At 43.6% G+C, this 20961-nt stretch overlaps 1 protein-coding gene across 7 annotated transcripts in view; it reads right to left on the bottom strand.

Moving 5' to 3' along the window:
• The window catches only part of BAIAP2L1 (BAR/IMD domain containing adaptor protein 2 like 1), an 89478-nt gene extending 69157 nt beyond the window's left edge, over nt 1-20321 (bottom strand). For 2 of the 7 annotated variants that reach the window (XM_060123764.1, XM_060123766.1), the window contains exon 1: nt 20069-20321. In XM_060123764.1, the coding sequence (XP_059979747.1) occupies nt 20069-20119 (51 nt within the window). In that variant the 5' untranslated portion in view covers nt 20120-20321. Of the gene's footprint in view, nt 1-16189; nt 16251-20068 lie in introns of those variants that run through there. The other 5 variants (XM_060123763.1, XM_060123765.1, XM_060123768.1 and 2 more) reach the window with 4 other exon arrangements.
• Between the last annotated feature and the right edge of the window lie 640 nt (nt 20322-20961).

The following is a 20961-nucleotide window of genomic DNA, read 5'->3' as shown; positions in this document are numbered from 1 at the left end:
ATTTTCTGCCAGCTCCCCATACTGTCTGGTTATTTCTTCTCATTGTTTGGTATCCAACTGTCTTTTGTGTTGGAGGCTTTCCCCAAATGTCTGGCGATCCTTGACTGTCAGTTTGTATTTAGGAGTAAAGCCCTAAAACGTTGGCTGGAAGTGTGTGCGTGTGCATACAGGGTGGCTACTGACCAGTAGGCTTCATTCAGAGTGACTGGACAGCAAGTCAGCTGTAAAGAAACTGGCCAAGTGACGGTAACCAGGGGCCACTGGGTCTCTCCAGAGAAGTTTCTAATTTCCTATCACTGGGCGGGGGAAGGGGCAATCACCAGGTGGTCAGCTTTCCCAGGTCTGGAAGGGGGTTGGGAATCCCACAGGTTTCCTGTGCTGATTTTTCCTGAATTCCAGTACCTCAGCTGGTGTTTCCAAGTCAAGAGTGCCTCTGATTCAACACATCCTGAGACTGAATCTCCAGGCTGCCACGCCCAGGGAGCAGCTGTAATAGTGGTGGCTGGGGCAGGAAAGGGGACCTGGCAGTTTAACCACCTGTGTAACTCCTATTCTAGCCCTGCGTGTCCCCTCCATCTCTACCTTCTGTGGGGCCTGTTCCCCAGCCTTGGGGGTTCTCTGGGGTGAAGGGCTCAGCTCTCACTGGTACTCATCTCTGCAGTTTCAGTTCTCTTAAGGCAGTTTACCACACCTCCGTCCATTTCTAACAACCCAAATTTCTTTAGGCCTTTTGTCAACTGGTATTTCCTTTTTCAGGTCTCTACACTATGGATTTACAGGCGTTTTCTTTAAGTTCCTTTGCCATCATTTTAATGTATTCTCAAAAGGAAGAGAAGAAAAAGACTTGAGGTCAATAGGCCATGCTTAACTGGAAGTCCACTCAGCTTGTTTTCCTGGAGCCAGTCAGCTGTTTGAGCCTCACTCACAACCAGTAGCCATGAAGCTCCAGAGCCGATGCTGACCCCTCACCAGTCCCTCTGCAAGATGGTCAGCCTCAGTACCTGATCACGGGGACCTGTCGCCACAGCTGCTATTTCTATTATCTTTCCTCAAGTTCTTTGTTTTGTTTTTAAGCTTTTAATTTTGAAATAGTTTAAGAGTCACAAGAAGTTATAAAAACTGTACAAAGAGTTCCTATGTATGCTTCCTCCAATGGTAACTTATATGGCCATAGTACATCGTCAAAACCAGGAAACCAACACTGGTACAACACTATTAAACTATAGACCTTATTTGGATTTACCAGTTTTCATGTCTCTAATCTGCACGGTGTGTGCTTTGTTTCTATGACACCTTATCACACGTATAGATTTGTGTAACAGTCACCATCACCACAGTTATTATACAGAACTGTTCCATTAGCACAAAGATCTCCCTGATGCCACCCCTTTACAGCCACACCCTCCCCACCAATCCTAAGCCCTGCCAACCGCTGATCTCAGTCACAATAGTTTTGTCATTGTGAGGATATAATATAAGTGGGTCACCGTATGTGACCTTTTAAGATTTACTTTTTCACTCAGCACAATGCCCTTAAGAACCATCCCAGTTGCTGGGCGTATCAAGTTTGTTCCCTTTCTTTGCTATCAGTGGTCCAGAGAATGAATGTATCACAGTTTATCCATTTAACTGTTGACCATTTGGGTTGTTTCCAGTTTTTGGCAATTACAAATAAACCTGATATGGACAATCATGTACAGGTTTTTGTGTGAACATGAGTGTTCATATCTCTAGAATAAACACCTGGGAGTTCAGCTGCTGCGTCACATGGTAGGTGTACATTTAACTTCATAAGAAACTGTCACACTCTTTTCCAGAGTTGGCTGTACTATTTTACATTCTTATCGGCAATGTACGAGATTTCAGTAATTTTTAAAATCTAATAACTTCATTAGAAAATGGTTGCTTTCTAATAAAGAAAACTATTTTTCAAATACCTCATCTACAATCCTTAAAATAATCTTACAACACCGAGTCTGGATGGTAAGAATATAAGTTCTAATAAAAAGATAAAACTATTTTTAAAACATCATTTAAAATTCTTAAAATAATCTCACGTGGCTGAGTCTAGATGGTAATACGTATAAGGAAATCAACAGAGCAAGCTCCGTCCTCTAGCAGATAAGCAGTTACAAAGAGAAGCTAAGATCTGTGTTTTTTCTTAAGATTATTCTTTGTTCAGCGTATTCAAATAATGGGAAAGTATAATTTGATTTCTTGATATAATTCTTGAAATGTTTACATATAACTCCCATCTTAAAATTTCAAAAACAATGAAATAATGAGAACTTCCAAAGTTAATACCAAGCATAAACCACTATCCAAATGATTCAACAGGAAAAAAGTTCAACTAAGACGTGAGACTACAATCAGCTTCAGAGAAAATATAAGAATTTTTAAGCTTGTAAGTTCAACATACACTTCAATTCTTTATTTTAGGTTTAGCTACAGAAATGTTTCCCCTGGAAATTCTGGCCTCTCTGAACAGTGGAAAATCCATTTCGACACTGGCTGTTGGCCATTAATCTAGTTATTTTAGCTGAAGTACATGTTATTTTTAAACCCAGGAACAAAAAAGCAGTGCGCTGTCATATTCCACAATCCATAAAATTTTTACAGTGCATGTCCTTGTGAATTGGATGGGTCCTACATTTTGGAGGGAGGGCAGCAGCTGGGTCAAAGGTCATGCTGTGTCAAGGCCTGGCAAGACCTGAATTGTTTATAGAGCCTCAAATGTAGAGAGAATCACCAGCAGTAATGAACAAATCCATTTTAAGTTTGGCGCTAGGAATAAAAGGTTTAAGATTCCAAGTACAGAAACAAAATAAATTATAAAAGGCATTATCGGGCCAAGAAGCACTATTTTGTTACCATCTATAACAAAAGCTTAGTATGTATCCCAACAGTTACTGCTTGGCAAGGAGGATAACGTGGCAAACCACTTTGAACCAGAATGAGTTTCATCTTCATTCAGGGAAGAATATGGACCATCTAGGCTAAAATAAGATGACTGGCAACATCACTGTTGTACCTGTGCTGTGTCTCATAATGAAGAGGGTTGGTCCTATCACAAGAGCTCCGCAGCACTGGAGAATCAGTGCTCAGCTATTTCCAAAACTGCTGAGGAACAGGCCACTCGGACCCTACAGGCACTTTCCACCAGATTTCTAGTTGGTCCATTTATCTCATACATTTCCTCTGCCTTCTGTACCGTTACAGATCATAATTTTAAAACGAATTATACAATTTTACGATGGTTTTTAACTTTCTCACCATTTAGATTTTTCTTTCATTATTGAAAAATTATTACCTTTACCAGTATGAAACTATAGACTATGAAGCATAAATACAATTATGACTAGCTAGCTAGTTAAACTGAGCTGATTTTAAATTCCTAAGAATTAGTTTCTCTTTCCATTTCTTTTTCCAGTTCTCTACAAGACCAAGGACAACTTATTTGATATTTCAGTGCTTAATTTTCTCAGTTGAAAAGTGTGGGTTATATTTACACTGGAATAAACTTTAGAAGTGATTTAAGAATCTCTAATACAGAGTTTTTTTATAACTTGATTCAGGTACTGTATGTCTCTGAAAATTTCGATATTTTATTCTAAATAATCTCATACAAATTAATCTAGCAATGTCACAAATGCTTAAACTAATCAAGGCACATTTTAATTTCATGTGACAAGAATACCTGTTCATAAGGGCTAACTGAGAATACTTCTAGATAGAAGTCATTTGTAAAAAATCTCACTTCCTCTTACATGTGTTGTCGGAAGCTGCTGTTCCTAGACTAACATCATCAGTATGTAATTATGTCCCCTGCCTTTAGGGAAAGTACTGACGAGTAAATTTGGTAAAAAGGCAGATGCCTGTGGGCTAACTGATGGTCAGAAGAGCCATGTTTTTCATACCCATCTTGAATGGGGAGCAGAAGCCAAGTAAAGGAAAGTTAGACAACTAAGATGTTTTTTGTTTGAAATATTGAGCTAGAGCAAAAATACTCATATTCGAAGATATAAATACACAAAAATGCTTCCTGTCAGTCAAACATGAACAATGTTTTGGCCCCCTAGTCTGTATGATCTATCTAGGCTACCAGCTAGCAACCTGTATTATGTATCAATTTGTATCATTTATAATTTGTAACATGCCACCCTAGTAGCAATGAACCTGAGGGGTGGGGGACTATTGCATAAAAAATACTTTGGCCTTGAGTCGTCAGGCAAATCGCATCCCTCCATGCTGAGCCTCAGTCTCCTCCTCTATATGGGAAAACCTCTAATTTCCACCTCATGAGGGGTACGAGAATTCACTGAAATAATAACTAATATTTATGGAGCACCTATTGTGTGTTCTTCAAGGCACCTGACAGTGCACTGAATCAACTGTAGTAATTAACGTTGCAAGACAGAAGATAGAAAATATTAGTCAACTCTCCAGATGGATGAGCATTCCTATTTACACAGAAGTCTCCAGGCACTACCGCTTCCTTTCTGTAACATGAAAACAAACGATCCAGGCTCTCCTGCCTCAAAGCGTCACGTCAGGATGAGAGAGACCGTGAACGCAAAAACCTCCAGAAGTCTGCAGTACAAAGGAAACTGGAGGTGTAATTATTATCTGCTTTATTCAGTTCAAAACTCTTTACTCTTTTTTTCCTTTTGAGATACATTTTGACACTCTGCAGCCTACATTTCAGGCTCTGTGCCTAGCACTTCACACGGGTTTGCTCATTAGATCCTAACAAGGCGATGGTTATCCTCCCCATTTTACAGATGAGACGTGAAGCTCTGAGATGTTAAATGTAAAAACCTCGTCGAAGGGCTTCCCTGGTGGCGCAGTGGTTGGGAGTCCGCCTGCCGATGCAGGGGACACGGGTTCGTGCCCCGGTCCGGGAGGATCCCACATGCCGCGGAGCGGCTGGGCCCATAAGCCATGGCCGCTGAGCCTGCGCGTCTGGAGCCTGTGCTCCGCAACGGGAGAGGCCACAACAGTGAGAGGCCCGCGAACCGCAAAAACACAAAACAAAACAAAAACCTCAGCGAAGATCCCACAGGCAGTGAGAGGCAGAGTCAGGCCTGGGCACTAACCTTTGCGCGCACCACTCAGGCCTCCAGACAAGTTCCTTGAGAATTGTGCAATAAAGTGGGATGAAAACGCTTTTATGACAGAGAGCACTATTTTAGGGTGAGAAATTATGGGAGTCTCTACAATATTTTTTCTTTTTGGATGCCTGCTTGTAATCTTACTCCTGATTTTAGATGAATATAATTAATCTTCCAATAGCATCACAATATGGACCAATTCTACATGGGCAAGTATTTCTGATCTTCTCCTTTTCTTTCCCTTAAAAAAAGGAGGGAGTGGGGGAGAAAAAGAAGATTCTCCAACTACCTGCAGTCCTCCCAAGAATTCATAATGGTTAACATTGTCATATTAATTTCCTTTGCTGAAAAGAAATCAAAACGTTACAGAACGACACTGCGAAACCACAAGGTGTTTCGGCCACCCTATCCAAGTCTCATATCCCTTTTTCTTCTCCCCAGAGAACCACTAGTTAAGACTGTAAACTTTCTAACTCATATTTATACACACATATAGTCAGGATTGATAAATAATTTTGCTTTGTACATTTAATAAAATAAACAGTATCATGTAATACATTTTACATCCTTTTTTAAATTCAGTGTTATGCTTCTGAGACCTGTCTACCTTGATATGTATTAACTGGGTTTATTCCGATTTAACTTCTGTATGGTATCCCTTTGTGGGCTAATTTTATGTGTCTGCTACAGTACCTAGTCAATTGAATACTAATTTCGGTGCGGCCGGGTAGGAATTGTCGATGTGGCTAACTACCAGTAGACTTTAAGAGATTACCCTCAGAAATCTGAGTGGGCTTCCTTCAGTCGGCTGAAAGGCTCTAAGAATGAAACTAGGGTTCCCTGAGGAAAAAGACCTTCCACTCGTAGACTCCAGGCTGCCGGGCTGCCCCACAATTTCACACCTTCCAGGCCGCACAGCAGCGTGAGCTGGTTTCTGGACTTCCTCTACCGAGAGACATTTAGGCGGCTTCCAGGTTTTTGCTAACACCAACTGTGTGGCAAGAAGCTGTCGATGTCTCCTTGTGCACGTGGGTGAGAATTCTCCTAGAAACACAACTGCTGGGGCATGGGGTACGTGAAGATTTTTCGGGTTTGTTAGCTACTGCCGAATACTTTCTCCGAAGTGGCTGCTGCAATCTGTGCTCCTACAACCGCTGTGCTATTTTACCACAATCACCAACACTTGGTGTCATACTTTTTTTGCCCAATGGGTGAAAAACAGTACTTTTTTTTTTTTAAGTACAGTAAACCGTTTCCCTTGTCAGCATTAATAAAAGGACACAGGACTGGAACTATCTAAGCAGGGGAAGAGAAACAATGAAAGGTGGTTTTTATCCTCAGCTCTCAAGTCCATCATGGAATAAAGTCATTAGTGACTTTTGTCCTTTTCACCACAGGGTAAGAAGAGGCACCAAAAGTGTGGATCATGCCTGCAATCAAGCCAGTCTGGGCTGTGGCCTCCCCTCCCTACCCCCATCTCTGCGCTCCAGGCCAATGGCCTCTGGGCTGTGCTCGGAACAGGCCAAACCAATTCCACGGCAGGGATCCTGCACCTGCTCTCCTTCTGCCTGGAGGCCCTTCTCCTGGATACCCGCCCACCTGGGTCTCAGAGACAGCTTCCTCCACCCTCCTCCTCCCGCCCTCTCTCCAGCTGTTTCTTGCTTCTCTTTCATCAAAAGGTTTGTCACTACCTTACAGGATATTACCTGTTTACTCTGTCTCCTTAGTAGAAACTAAGGAAATTAAGTAAATTAAGGCCAAGGACCACTGCACCTCCAGCACCAAGAACAGTACCTGGACTATCTAATGCCCAAGGTATACTCGCAGCAGCAGTTTTTGAATTCTTTTAAAATTATATGAGATGTATGTGCTCGTGGACGAATCAGCTGCATCACGTGCCTTCAGCTCATCTGAACACACAGACACAATAACCCGGGGGGCTGATTAGCCATAGCAAGGATTGGTGGAGTGAGGTAATGCACTGCTCGCAGATTCATTAGCTCAACGTAACAGCTCCAACAGAGGCTCATAGAAGCTGCAAGATTCTGCCCTCTACCTACTAAGGCATAACAGGCTTACAAAATCTCCAAGTGCCACATCTTTCCTTGTGAACTTTGCTCCCCAACCCTATGTTTTTCCAAGTTGACATTTAAATTACTTTTTAAGTATTAGGCAATAACACAGTCCTTAAAAAAATACGTTGCTGGAAACAACCCAGATGTCCATTAACTGGTGAATAGATGAAAAAACTATAATTTTATAGTTTATAAGTTACACCTCAATAAAGCTATTAAAAAAAAAAACAGCAACAACAACAATCCAGCAACAACAAAAACCCTGCTCTTCTCGACATCCCAGGCTGCTAAGGGTTCAGGTCTAAATCCGCAATGCTGAGAAATGCCACAAAGCTGTGGTTTCTAACTAGCCTGCCCACAGAAGACCCAGATGTGCTGAGATGCAGGTCATCCACTGTCCTCTGTGAACACTGGTCCAGGACCAGAGAGAACAATGCTCCTGGTCAGTAGAGCATGTATGCCCATGTAGCTGTTAGCAGCAACTTCCGCTGCTCAATCAGTTAGATCCATTAGTAGAAAAAGATAACCCAGCTATTTTGAGACCAATCTCCTGCTTGGCAGTTATCTTTCCAGCTATGATTGGGGAAGGAGTTTGGCAAAAATGTTTCTCCATTTTCTTTTTCTCTGGCAAAAAATCATTACCGTGTCCCTCTAGAAGGACAGTTTCATAGGAAATCTTCAGCCCACAGAGGGAACCCCACTCCATGAAACTTTCACTATGACTTAAACACTGTTTTGCCTTCCTTCTTCCTTTCCTTTCTTTATTCATAACCAGGCTTTGGTTTGTAGATAATTATTTCTGCAAAAGTGGTCCTTCATTCAGAGGGCAAAGGGCATGCCAGAAATGAAGCCACGAGGCGCCAAGGGTTCCATGGCTCCCCCCCCAGCAACATGACCTCTGCACCAGAAGCCACTGGGCTAGTGGTCAGTAAAGAACAGGGCCACCTCTTTGGGCTTTGCCTCTCCTAGAATATTCTGAGAGAGTTCTGAGAGCATCTGGTAGATCCCAAGCTCCTTTAAGAACCAACCAAGTGATGAGAACCAGTGTGATCAGAACCAGAAAGGTACGTCTTCCTGCTTCTTAAGATCCGTTACTAGAAGCAATTACATCTCCGGGACCTTTTATTTCATTGGTTAAAGAAACAGATTTCTGTGACAAAACTCCACCTTCCCTACTCATTTAGGCAGCAAGAACTGCTCTGAAGCCAAAGCACAATTAAGCAAAACAAAAAGGTCCCAACATACTGGTGTGAGAAAGAAGTGTGTTCTGTAACTGTTCAAACGTTTTGGAAGAAATTATCAAACATGTCAAGAAAATGAGGTCCCAGAGCTATCCCACCCAGTAAACTAGTGTACTAGTTTTCAATTGTTATTTTTAAAGAAAATTGTGGAGGGAGAACCATGTTATAGGTAATCAGTGTTCATGACCATCTGATAACATAACTTGGGGGGAAAAAATGGCCTGAACCCTATTCAACACCTTCAGTGAAAGAAAGTTTCATTTTACTTTAAACACTAGACAAAAGTTTCACATGTGTCTATGAGGGGAATCATTTGAAACCACGTTTCCTTGTAGTTATTTTTTTTTTAATTTATTTTTGGCTGCATTTGGTCTTCGTTGCTGCGCGCGGGCTTTCTCTAGTTGTGGCGAGTGGGGGTTACTCTTCGCTGTGGTGCGCGGGCTTCTCATTGCGGTGGCTTCTCTTGTTGAGGAGCACGAGCTCTAGGCGCATGGGCTTCAGTAGTTGTGCCACACGGGCTCAGTAGTTGTGGCTCGTGGGCTCTAGAGCACAGGCTCAGTAGTTGTGGCACACGGGCTCAGTAGTTGTGGCATGAGGGCTCTAGAGTGCAGGCTCAGTAGTTGTGGCACACAGGCTTAGCTGCTCTGCAGCATGTGGGATCTTCCCAGACCGGGGCTCAAACCCATGTTCCCTGCATTGGCTGGTGGATTCTTAACCACTGCGCCAGCAGGGAAGCCTTTCCTTATAATTTTAAGTATAGATGATTACACTGGGTCCAAGGTCCAGCAGGTGCTATAACTCCATATAGCTGCACGTATTTCCTGGCAGCACTAAAAACCCTTTCCAGGCTGAGAGTAGGCAATCCTAGCTTACTAACTGCCAATGCTATCAGACATGGTAGCAATGTCTGGCCCACACTGGCCTCCATCAGCAAGAGGATTTGGGGACCCTACCCCAGATTTCAAGCAACTTTTGGACCTTGAACTTCAGAGGAAGTAGTACCTGTGAGACTAAAGTAAAAAATCACTTCTTGGGCTTCCCTGGTGGCGCAGCGGTTGAGAGTCCGCCTGCCGATGCAGGGGACACGGGATCGTGCCCCGGTCCGGGAAGATGCCACATGCCGCGGAGCGGCTGGGCCCGTGAGCCATGGCCGCTGAGCCTGCGCGTCCGGAGCCTGTGCTCCGCAACGGGAGAGGCCACAACAGTGAGAGGCCCGCATATGGTACAAAAAAAAAAAAAAAAAAAAAAAAAAATCACTTCTTGAAACTCCAGCTATGATAATATTAGCATTCATTTTTGCTTGGTTCCTACAGGTCCATGTTCTTATTTTAAAGAATGGAAATAATCCTTCCTATAAGCCACAGTGCTAGGACAACTCTTACATAACTTTCGATCAGAATCTGGAAATTTGCTTCTTTCCTGGTATTTTCCTGTGTGTGTGTGTGTGTGTGTGTGTGTGTGTGTGTGTGTGTGTGTGTGTGTGTGTGTGTGTGTGTGTGTGTGAGGGAGAGAGAGGAGAGAGGGAGAGAGGGAGGGAGGGAGGGAGGGAGGGAGGGAGGGAGGGAGGGAGGGAGGGAGGGAGGGAGGGAGGGAGGGAGGGAGATCATGGCAAGTACTAGAGAACACATACTTATCTATCACTCCACTAACTTGTAAAGTCCTCACGTTTGGGCCTTTGAAACAACTACACACTTGTTCACTCTTTATTACACACATACAGTGAGCCTAACCTTATGTTGGATGTACAGAACCCAGCCCTTGAAAATGCATGGTCGGGACTTCCCTGGCAGTCCAGTGGTTAAGACTTTGCCTTCCAGTGCAGGGGATGCAGGTTTGATCCCTGGTCGGGGAGCTAAGATCACACATGCCTCACAGCCAAAAAGCCAAAACATAAAACAGAAGCAATATTGTAACAAATTCAATAAAGACTTTAAAAATGGTACACATAAAAAAAAATCTTTAAAAAAAAAAAAGAAAAGAAAATGCATGGTCTAAGGGACACAGGCATGAAAAATAGCCAGGCAATCTAGATTGACATGGTGAAAATAAGAAATGCAAAACACCTTTAATATAACTTGAAAATCATTTAGAAATATATAACTTTACCACAGATAGATGGCATGTATTAAGGAAACAGTAACTGATTAGTTACTGGGTTTAAAATAGCTGTTGACAGACATACACTTTGAAGGCTACAGGGCGCGCTAGACCATTTGGTTAAGTGTTCTTGCCTGCCTGGTTATTATTAATTTTAAAAGGTGTGTCATGGAATAAAAAGCAAGCAATGAATTTACAGGAAAGAATGTCTCATGTGCTCAGTTGCATTTGTTTAGAAAGTCCCCAAGTACTTAACGAGCAACAGGAACTTTACCAGATCAAAGTATAGTTGACTCTTGAACAATATGAGGCGTAGGGGTGCCCACGCTCCCCACAGTTGAAAATCTGAGTATAGATGGCCCTCCGTATCCACAGATTCAATCAATGCGATGGTGCAATACTGCAGTATTTACTATTGAGAAAAATCCAAGTATAAGCAAACCTGTACAAATTCAAACCCGTGTTGTTCAAGCGTCAGCAGTAAACTGCTGATTTCATATCGCAAGCGACATTCCTTTTTTTAGTTCACTAGTTCTTTCCAAACACCACTCTTACATAATATCTGGAATAATTCTAATGAACTGCCCTCAATAAGATCCTGTGAGACAGGTCGTTCTGCTTTGCATTAAAATCCCAGCCCTTGGGACTTCCCTGGGGGTGCAGCGGACAAGACTCCATGCTCCCAACGCAGGGGGCCCAGGTTTGATCCCTGGTCAGGGAACCAGATCCCACATGCATGCTGCAACTAAGAGTTAGCATGCCACAACTAAGAAGCTGACAAGCCTCAACTAAGGAGCCCGCCTACCGCAGCTAAGACTCGGCGCAAACAATTAAAAAAAAAAAAAATCCCAGACCTTGCAATCTGAGAAATATTGTTCAAAAACCCAAAATAATGTAAAAATAGTTCAAGTTTGTTAAATACAGTTCTGATACCAGTAAGGGGAATCAAAACTTCTAAAACTTTTGTTTTGTTTTCATCTACTTCTCTCATATAGCCAACTTTCCAAGGACTTCTTACAAACTGCCTAAGAAACTCTTCTTGACCTTAACCTGCTCATACATCACTCTTTTCCTCCTTTCTTCCAATACTGGGACAAAGCAAACAAAGTCTGAAGAACGGAACTGGTAAAGGCAGGACGCCTCTGGTACTGCTGGAGGTGGGGGGAAGGAGCAAGGACGCAGAAGTGATGATCCCAGGCAGGCCAAGGCGGAGGGGAAAGGCTGGCATTGTTGTCCTGTCATAAACTATAAACTTTAGAAAAGCACAGGCTGTTTCTTCTCTAGGGTGGTTTCCAGTGGTGACCACAGTGCTTGGTACAGCCTGGGGCACAAGAAGAGAGCTGCAGAAGGAATAAATGTAGGTGGGAAGCTTAGTTAGTGCATCCCTAACAGATGCTCAGAACACGGTAGCTGTGATTGTTAGTGCCATCTCAGTCTCACTGGCCATGGAGCAGGTGAGGATTTAGTTACAAACTGTGAGATAAGCATACATCCGTACTTATTCAACAAATATTTGAGTTCTTACTGTGCCATCAGCACAATGAGAGATTTCAAAAAATCCTCAAGGAGTGTACAGCTCGTCGATTGAGAGACAAATTTGTGCCAATAATATTAATACTATTCTTTTACCTGCCTATGTGTCAGTCACTCTACTAGATGCTGAGGATAAGCAGTAAACAAAACACATGAAAATCAATGCACGTAGGGTGGTATGGTCCAGCAAACACAAGCTACTACTGCTCGCAGCCAACACACTGTTCTAAGAGCTTTCGTTCATTATTATGTTTAATCTTCACAACAACCATATGAGGTGGGTACTATCCTCACCCTTGTTCACAGATGTGAAAATTGAAGGCAAGGTCAAATGGAGGAATATGGCATTATCAAGTACATACCAGAATGTGGGGTAACACAAAGGATGGACTGGTTTGCTGAAGAAGTCATCTGTCTCAGGGGCACAACAGTTGGACTGTCATGTAAGAACAGCGTTTTGCATGTTTAAAGTGTTTACACACTTAGAAATATATTGTACCATCAGACATAGTTATGGCCGGCACCTCAAGTTGCTCCCAGTGTAAGATGAAGCCCGCAAAAAATACACCATTTGGTCAACTGAAACCATTAAAAAAGTGTTTTTTTAAATTGCAGCACTTAAACATAAGGAATTATCATTGCGATTTTCCTGATTCTCTTCTGTCACTTGAGTTTTTGCATCCAGAAATGGATTGGTCTGTTAGCTTAGGTCTCAGGCATCCGAATCCAAGAGGTGACCAGGGTTGTCTCTGGTCCTCCTCTCCCCTCCCTTCCCCCAGCCCCCCCCCCCCCAGACTGGAGCTTCTCTTCTCCTAACTCAGGAGGGGGCTGCTCCATCCAGAAGGTCAAAGGGAAGCACTTAGGGTGGCTAGTTGCTGGACTTGTCATCTGAGATCTGTCCTGACCCACACCCAGGTCTTTTTCATGTTTATTATAGGCAATATGTTCTTATCATCTGAACTTTTATCCCTTCTTACTTTGGCAGGTTGTTAACACCAATTTTGTACCTTTTCTGGTCCATCTTACTGCTTTCGTACAGGTCAAGGATACAGCTGCACTCGAAGTGGATCAGCTGCTTGCAACATCAGGAGTAAGACTTCGAAAAGATAGTTGTAAGAACTAGAATTTGGTTCTCAGTTTTGTTGAATTTTTCTTCTGTTGCACTCACAGTCTCAGGTTAGTAAAAGTTAAAAATGTACCCGCATAAGTAAAAATTAAGAGAAAATGGTAAGATTTTAAATTAGGTTTACCCTCAGAAAGTTAATTTGCGAAACAGAGGTAGAAAGTGGCACACTTTACCTTAGTTTTTAAAACTTTTTATCCATTAAAATGGAATAGATTTATCAATTTCTAGGGTTTTTTTTTTAACTTATTATAAAAGTAACCCGCTCACATAAAATGTAAACACCCCAGAAGGTCGACTGTAAGTAAGAAGTAAAAGCCCCTTGCCCCCTGCCCTAGAGCTAACCACAGCTAGCCGTTAATATTTTTATTGGAGGAATTGCTACTGTTTAGGGACTTTTAACCCCCAAATTACCATATAAATAAAACCAGTTTAAGCAACAAACCCAGAAGTATCTTCACCCACTGGCTGTTCTCTCTCAGAACACAGCTCTAGAAGGCCCTGAGCAATCCCTTATATCTCTGAGGGGTGCTTATTTATTTTGCTTCCTAGATTGGGAACACATTCTGGTAATATTTTTCATTTATTTTGGAACGAGAGAGAAACCAGTAACATTTCATCTCATTTCCACAACTCTTACCTTTAACCATAAAGATCTGAGTTACAACCAGAACACAGTCCTTAAAATAATGATAAACCAGAAAGACCGACTCAAGGTCTGGAAAACATAAAGAGAAGTATAAAATCAAGGCTGAGGAAAGTAAGAACAGAAACATACAGGCCTCAGGGGCCACAGAGCTGTAATTACTCTGGACACATCTACAAGTACAAAGTTTATAGGGGAAATCATACCCGGTAGTGCTAGACATGAAATCTAGGGTGTTCTCCCAGCCAATGTCCACAAGCTACTCTATGTTATAGGTATACATGTTCTACTACTTTTTTTTTAAACCCTCTAAAGGTTATAAAAAAAAAAAAGAAAAAAAGGAAGCAGTTTTAAAAGACCTACTTAATTGGTTGAGGTTCAGGAAAGGTACATTCTCACAGGATCAGATTACAGCATAAATTGGGGCAAGTCTTCTGGAGGGCATTTTGCAATGTATCACAAATATGCTCTACAATGTTGACTACCCTTTGACCCACAACTCCTGCTGGGGATTTAGCTTAAGGAAAAGATCCCAGATTTGTGCAAAGCTTTACCTGCAATGATGTTCAGTGCAGTACTTTAATAGCAAAGCATTGGCAACCATCTTACATCCAAGAAAAGGGGAGTGGATCAATAAATTCTGATGAAGAATGGAGAGTCATCAAAGTGATGAAGCACACAATACTGACTGACATGGAAAGATGTACTGACAGATACTGGAAAGAGTGACAGTAAGAGTTAACAGTGTGGGATTCTGGGTGACTTTTACTTTTGGTGTAAATATTCATAGAAATTTTGGAAATTCTCTGGTATCAGAAAAAAATATAGTTTTAAAGAGCCTCTGAGGTTAAAACCAACACACACATGTAAATTAATAAAACATGAATGACTGTGGGAAATGCTGAGAAGTATAATCTGGGGGACTTGTTCACAAACATGTACAATCTAAGTGGGGAGAAGACCCAAATTAAAAATAACAGGGACTTCCCTGGTGGTCCAGTGGCTGGGACTCCGTGCTCCCAGTGCAGGGGGTCCAGGTTCGATCCCTGGTGGGGGAACTAGATCCCGCATGCACGGGGGATCTACTAACTACAGTGGAGTTAGATCTACTAACTACAACTACTACAGTGATATGGATGAATCCAACAGACACACTGGGTGAAAGAAGGCAGACAAAATAAGCCAAACTAGTTAGCGCTGCTAGAAGTCAGGAGAGCAGTTATCTTGGAGGGGACACAGTGACTGGCAGGGGCCATGAGAGGGACTCTGGGGGCTGGTCGTGGTCTACTTCTTGATCTGGGTGCTGGTTACACACGTGGGTTCAGTTTGTGACAATTTAGTGAGCTCTATACACCTAAGCAAACCTTTCAGTGTGCATATTAAAGTTCAATAAAAAGTTTTAGAAATAAGAATGGATGGGCTTCCCTGGTGGCGCAGTGATTGAGAATCTGCCTGCCGATGCAGGGGATGCGGGTTCGAGCCCTGGTCTGGGAAGATCCCACATGCCACGGAGCAACTAGGCCCGTGAGCCACAACTACTGAGCCTGTGCGTCTGGAGCCTGTGCTCCACAACAAGAGAGGCCGTGATAGTGAAAGGCCCGTGCACTGTGATGAAGAGTGGACCCCGCTTGCCGCAACTAGAGAAAGCCCTCGCACAGAAATGAAGACCCAACACAGCTAAAAATAAATAAATAAATATTTAAAAAAAAAAAAAAAAGAATGGATAAGCAACAAGGTCCTGCTGTATAGCACAGGGAACTATTACACCAGAATGGAAAAGGATTTTTAAAAGAATGTACATATATGTATAACTGAATCACTGTGCTGCTGTACAGCAGAAGTTAACACAGCATTGTAAATCAACTATACTTCAATAAAAATAAAAGTTTTAGAAATAAAAATATATACATTTGCAAATGTTAACAGATAAGTTAAATGAATATTTGTGCTGCTTTTATAATGATTTTTACTTTTGAAGTGCAGAATAAATACCTGTGTGGAATGTTGAGGGGAAAAAAATCCAACTGGTTGCAATTGCACAGACATTAGGTTTCCCCTGCAGGTCTGCCTGCAGCTCATTACGATAAAAGTGCAAGGCAAGAATTAATGCCTAATCCTGGAATAATGTCACAAGTGTAAACTCAAAAGCAACCTGAAACTTGGTGTCACAAGTCCAAGTGGCCCCAGCCTTCATTAAAAAGGACGTTGCTCTGTCTGCTTAGCAATGTTATTGTAGTTCTAAAACCTCTTTCCAATCAAGAAAAATGTTATGACAAGAAAGGACATTCAGTGTTTGGCTTTGTGTTTTCATTTTACCATACAAAAAGCTACAATACTGGGCTGTGCAGTTTAATATTCGATACCTGGCAACGCTTTCTGCCGCTACCTGGCACCTGATTCTTACAATCCCCTTTTTTAGTCATCATGGAGCCAAGAGCAAGTTGTCTGGTCTTCTGCAAGTCCCATTTTATCTTCAGCATACCCGAAGAAAGTAGTGTTATGGCGGGAACACATGAAGATATCAAGTAGCCTACACAACAACAACAATAAACATAAACAGCAACTGAAAGCTTCAAAAGCTAGACCTATATGCCACAGTCCACACTGGAAGCCAACCAGGCAGGGACTTTCACTTACATGTCCCCACTTAAACCCAAGTTGAGAAAATAAACCACCCTTACACAAACAAAACCTAGCACATAGGCCTAGACTGCTCGCTTTACCCAGTGAAAGAACAAAAGTACCTCATTTTCTTATTTAAAGAAAAGTTTGTTCAAAACATGTCAATGATGATGAGTTAACGATGACAAACTTCTGCGTGACATCTTAGATGACTGAAGTATGAAAAGGTATTTGGTTTGTGCATTTGTTGGCCACTACAAGCTAAATTTCTATACAAAAAAGGAGAGGGATGGAGGCTGGCAAGGGAACTGGCATGTGGGCACTGGTCTCTCACAGACTTTGGGCCTCCCCTTCTCAATGGTATACAAGATCCATGTCCACCTAGACGGCTGATGTACACTTCGAATGAAACACACTGTCAAGGGAGGGAGGGGGAGACTGGCACAGGACAGGTGCTAACGAAATTAATTAAATGTTCATTTATTCAACAAATATGTACACCTACTAGGTGCCAGGAATTGTTCTAATTGCTCAGAACACAACCAAACAAAGCTTCTTTCCTTTGGGAGCTCACATTCTAGTTGGAGTAGGAATAAACATATATGATAAGTAAATATATATTACATGCTAAGGTCATAAGCACTGTGAGGAGTGGGGGAAGGTAAAGTAGGCTTAGGTGGGACTGGGAGATGGATGGCATCATCTGGGATTTTAAAGCTGTTTGAGTGGGACTCTGAGAAGGTGGCATTTAAACAAAGACCTCTGTGTCCCCTTCCCCATCACTGCTGCTTCAGCAAGATTAATGTAGGGGTGATATCCCTGGATGACATCACATCCAGCCCTCCTCAACTTCCTAAGACCAACAGTTCTAACTTCTAGGAAGGTTGTGGTTACTTTTTTGCGTGTGTGTGGTTACTTTTAATTAAGGGTTTTTTTTGAACGTTACTTCTTCCTTGTACCACTAAAGCATGTACTCATTAGAAAACCATGCAAAATCACAAGCAAGCTGCTGTGGGAAAATTATGGGCATAGTATAGGCTGAAGAGTGGGGAGGGAGAGGGATCTTTGGCTTAATTCTAATTAGCAACAGTGACACTACCTGACATTTTGGGACTTACTACCATGCCATTTGTTTGTGACGCCATAAAATACACATCTTCCCGGGATTTAGCATGGCTCTCCAGTAATCATTTGTCTAAGTATACATTTTAGAAAACTCAGCAAATGTTTAAATAAATATTTAAAGGTATTTGATACTGCATACAGAGGATCACACCACTTTATAATTCCTCCTTTTCTCTAAAGTATTCCTTTTTTTCAAAGTTAGAAAAATTTGAGTATTAAAAAAAAAATCTAAAACCCATGTAAGTCATAAAATCTCATTTGCAGGTGGCTTTTGTAAAGACACCTGGTTAGGTTGTGTTTCTATTAGTAAAACATTCTAGTTTGCCAGGTAACATAAAGGAGACCTCTTTTCTAGGTTCATCAACACTGCAGGGAGATTTTTACCATATTAAACTTAAATTGTTTTCAGCTTTCATCTTTGTGGGGTGGGGTGGGGGAGGGGAAAACCCAAAGAGGAGGTGGTGAAAGGATGGTGGGCTTTCAATCAGACCTGTGAACATAAAATTTCACTGTGCATTTCCATCATAGTCAAAGCGTGAGCTAGCAGCATCCACTTCATAGTTTACATATAAACTTGTTATCTGGAGATGTAAATTATTATCCCACCATCCCAACCTAAACATGACCCCAAACATTAACGAGGAAATGGTGATTAAAGTCAGTCAATAAACATCTGTGAGCTTTTTGTATCTTTTAAGACACCTGGGAGTAGAAAGCAATAAGGTACTGGTCTCTAATCTTCAGTGTATTATAGCCTTTCAAAATATGAAAATGATTTACAATGCTTTATGTCTATAAATACATATAACCAAAACTATAAAATCCACACTTTTCCCCTCCTGCCTCAGTTCTTTGAGTAATGCGACATTGGCATTTGTGGCACTGTAATTCACTTGAGTACAGTCCCTCCACTGAGTCACCACTAAAAGTGAAAGTCAGGAAGAACTGGGAGAAAAAGCAGAGAAGAGTGACTTCAGGATTGCATGCCAGATTTGGTATCTCAGGTTGGAAAGATATATGTGTCTGTGTTTTGGAGGCAGGAGGAGCACAACTCCACTCAAATTTGCAATGATCTGCATTCCTCACAAAAGTACAGTTTTACCGTCCTTAACTGGACAGTCATCAGAGTAGCCACTACTCCCAAGTCCAAGAGTAAAAATGTTATATTTACACACTTTATCAACATGCCCCACTTCCTACCCCACCATCTTCAGGATCATTTAAATATTAAACAATCTCAACCCAAAGGTAAAACTTTAACATTCAAATTCCTGGGATTTCTAAAAACTGCCCTCTATTAAGGAAACATGAACAAGGAACGGATTTTGGTCACATTTACTTACTGAGCCCCCAAATACCATGACAACTGTACCTACTGTATCTACCTATGCAGTATAATCTACATATGACAGTATTTGTGTATCCAGATGAAGGGAACCAATCTTTTAAACTTCGAAGGATTATGAAACTATTTTCATGCTTTTATTCTTAGCCAACAAAAGTCAATAAACTCTGATTTCAGGAATTCACTCAGACCTTGCAAAACTAGAAACTAAATTTTAGGGTTAAAAAAAAAAACCTATAAAAAATGACCCAACTGTGGGTCTTAAAAATGGCTACAAATGAATTTAGAGAACCTGAGTTCCATGAGCCTAAGCCGAATTAAAACAAAAGTTGTTTTGTATTCTATTAATATCAGATGATTAAACACATATCTTATTTCAACTGGAATTCATTTATAAGTACTTAAACTTACTAAACTGGCCACTAATCCTAAAACTGTTCGTTTCTGGAAACATTCGCTCGTAATAAGTGAAAGTTAAGAGAATGACCATCGACGCATTCCTTGAGGTTAGGTCTATTTTATTCAAACCTCGGGCGTTCTTTGACTCCCATAACCTCACAAAATAATCGACGTCTAAAAAGCCAAGCTGAACTTAAAGCTGTGTGAGGCAGGGTCTCAGAGGGAGCGCCCCCCGGAGGCCCCCGCGCCGAGCTCAGCTCACCTGGCGCTTGTTAATTACCTGGGAGTTTCCCCCCCACATTCTCAGAGGAAACTCGAGCTTGGCTCTTGGCTCTCCGAGAGCTTAATCGCCGCAGCCACGCCGGCGCGGTCACCGACCCCAAGGAGAAGCTGGGGAGGAGGACGAGCCCCAGGGGCGACACAAGACGCCCCCGCCCCCAACTCTCCCCACAGACGTTTGCTTGTGAAATGTGTAATCTGTTGGGCGTCTCCAGCGCTGGGAGGGGAGAGGAGGGGGAGGGGAGAAGGGGAGAGGATGGGGGAGGGAAGGACATTCCCGCGTAAAGTCCCCTCCTCACCCCGAAGGTGAAAAATCCCGACCGTCTCCCCCGGCGAGGACTGCCGGCCGCCGGCGGGGCCTCCCCGCTTCCCCGGCCTGGAACCCCCGTGCCTCCACTGTCCCCGGGACTCCCGCCCTCGAACCCCGAACCCCGGCACTCCCAGGGTCCTGGGCCGCCCCGGGCCAGCTTACCCGGTAGGTGCTCTCCGTGAGCCGGTTCACCTCCTCCGGCCCCCGCGACATGGCTGCAGCCGCCGGGCTGGCGAGCGCGGGAGAACGCGGCCGGGCCTCGTGGCCGCCCGACCCTGGGCGGCGGGAGCGCCGGGGCGCGGCTGAGGGGCCCTCGAGGGTCAGCCGCCTCCACAGCCGTCGGCCGGGGAGTGCAGGCGCGCGCCTCCGCGTCCGAAACGTCAAAACTTGCAGCGCTACCGCCACCGCCGCAGCCGCCCTGGAGGAACTGAGGAGAAGCGGCCCAACCCTTCTGGAGCGAGCAGGGCTGGCCAAGCGGCCCCACCTGAGGCGGGCGGGGTGGGCGGGGCGGCCGCGAGGCGGGGCGGCCCGAGTGGGCGGGACTACCCCACCTGAGGCGGCAGGGGCAGTGGGAAGGAGGCGGGCCGAGCGGGCGGCCCGTGGTGGGCGGGACAGTGAGGCCCGTGTGGGCGGGGCAGAGGCGCGCTGAGCCAAGTGAGCCGAGCAAATCTTCTTGAGGCGGTGGGTGGGCGGAGTGTAGCGGCCCCCATGTGGGCGGGGCGAAGGTGAGCTGGGGCAACCGTCCCCACCTGAGGCGCACTGGGCCGCTGGGGCGCTGGGGCCCGGACCCCGCGAGGCTGTTCTGCTTGGAGCCCATACCGAAGTTCGTCAGGCCTTTGTGGTCCTAGAGTCCTGTAGTGCCCCTCTCAGTGCGGGCGACGAATGCCCTGACACCCACGCTCTCCGCGGGCGCTACCCCCAGCTGCCTTTTGGGGACTCGGAAAGAGGGTCCCACGTCCCCCAGTTGTATTGATTTCCCTGCTTGACCCCTTCCTGCGCACCCGTGTCCCTGACCTCAAAGATCTGCGGGACCCCAGGACATAGGCTCTCATAGG

Source organism: Lagenorhynchus albirostris, chromosome 15, assembly GCF_949774975.1.
Source record: "Lagenorhynchus albirostris chromosome 15, mLagAlb1.1, whole genome shotgun sequence".
Classification (NCBI taxonomy): Eukaryota; Metazoa; Chordata; class Mammalia; order Artiodactyla; family Delphinidae; genus Lagenorhynchus; species Lagenorhynchus albirostris.
This window is presented reverse-complemented; position numbering and strand designations above follow the sequence as displayed.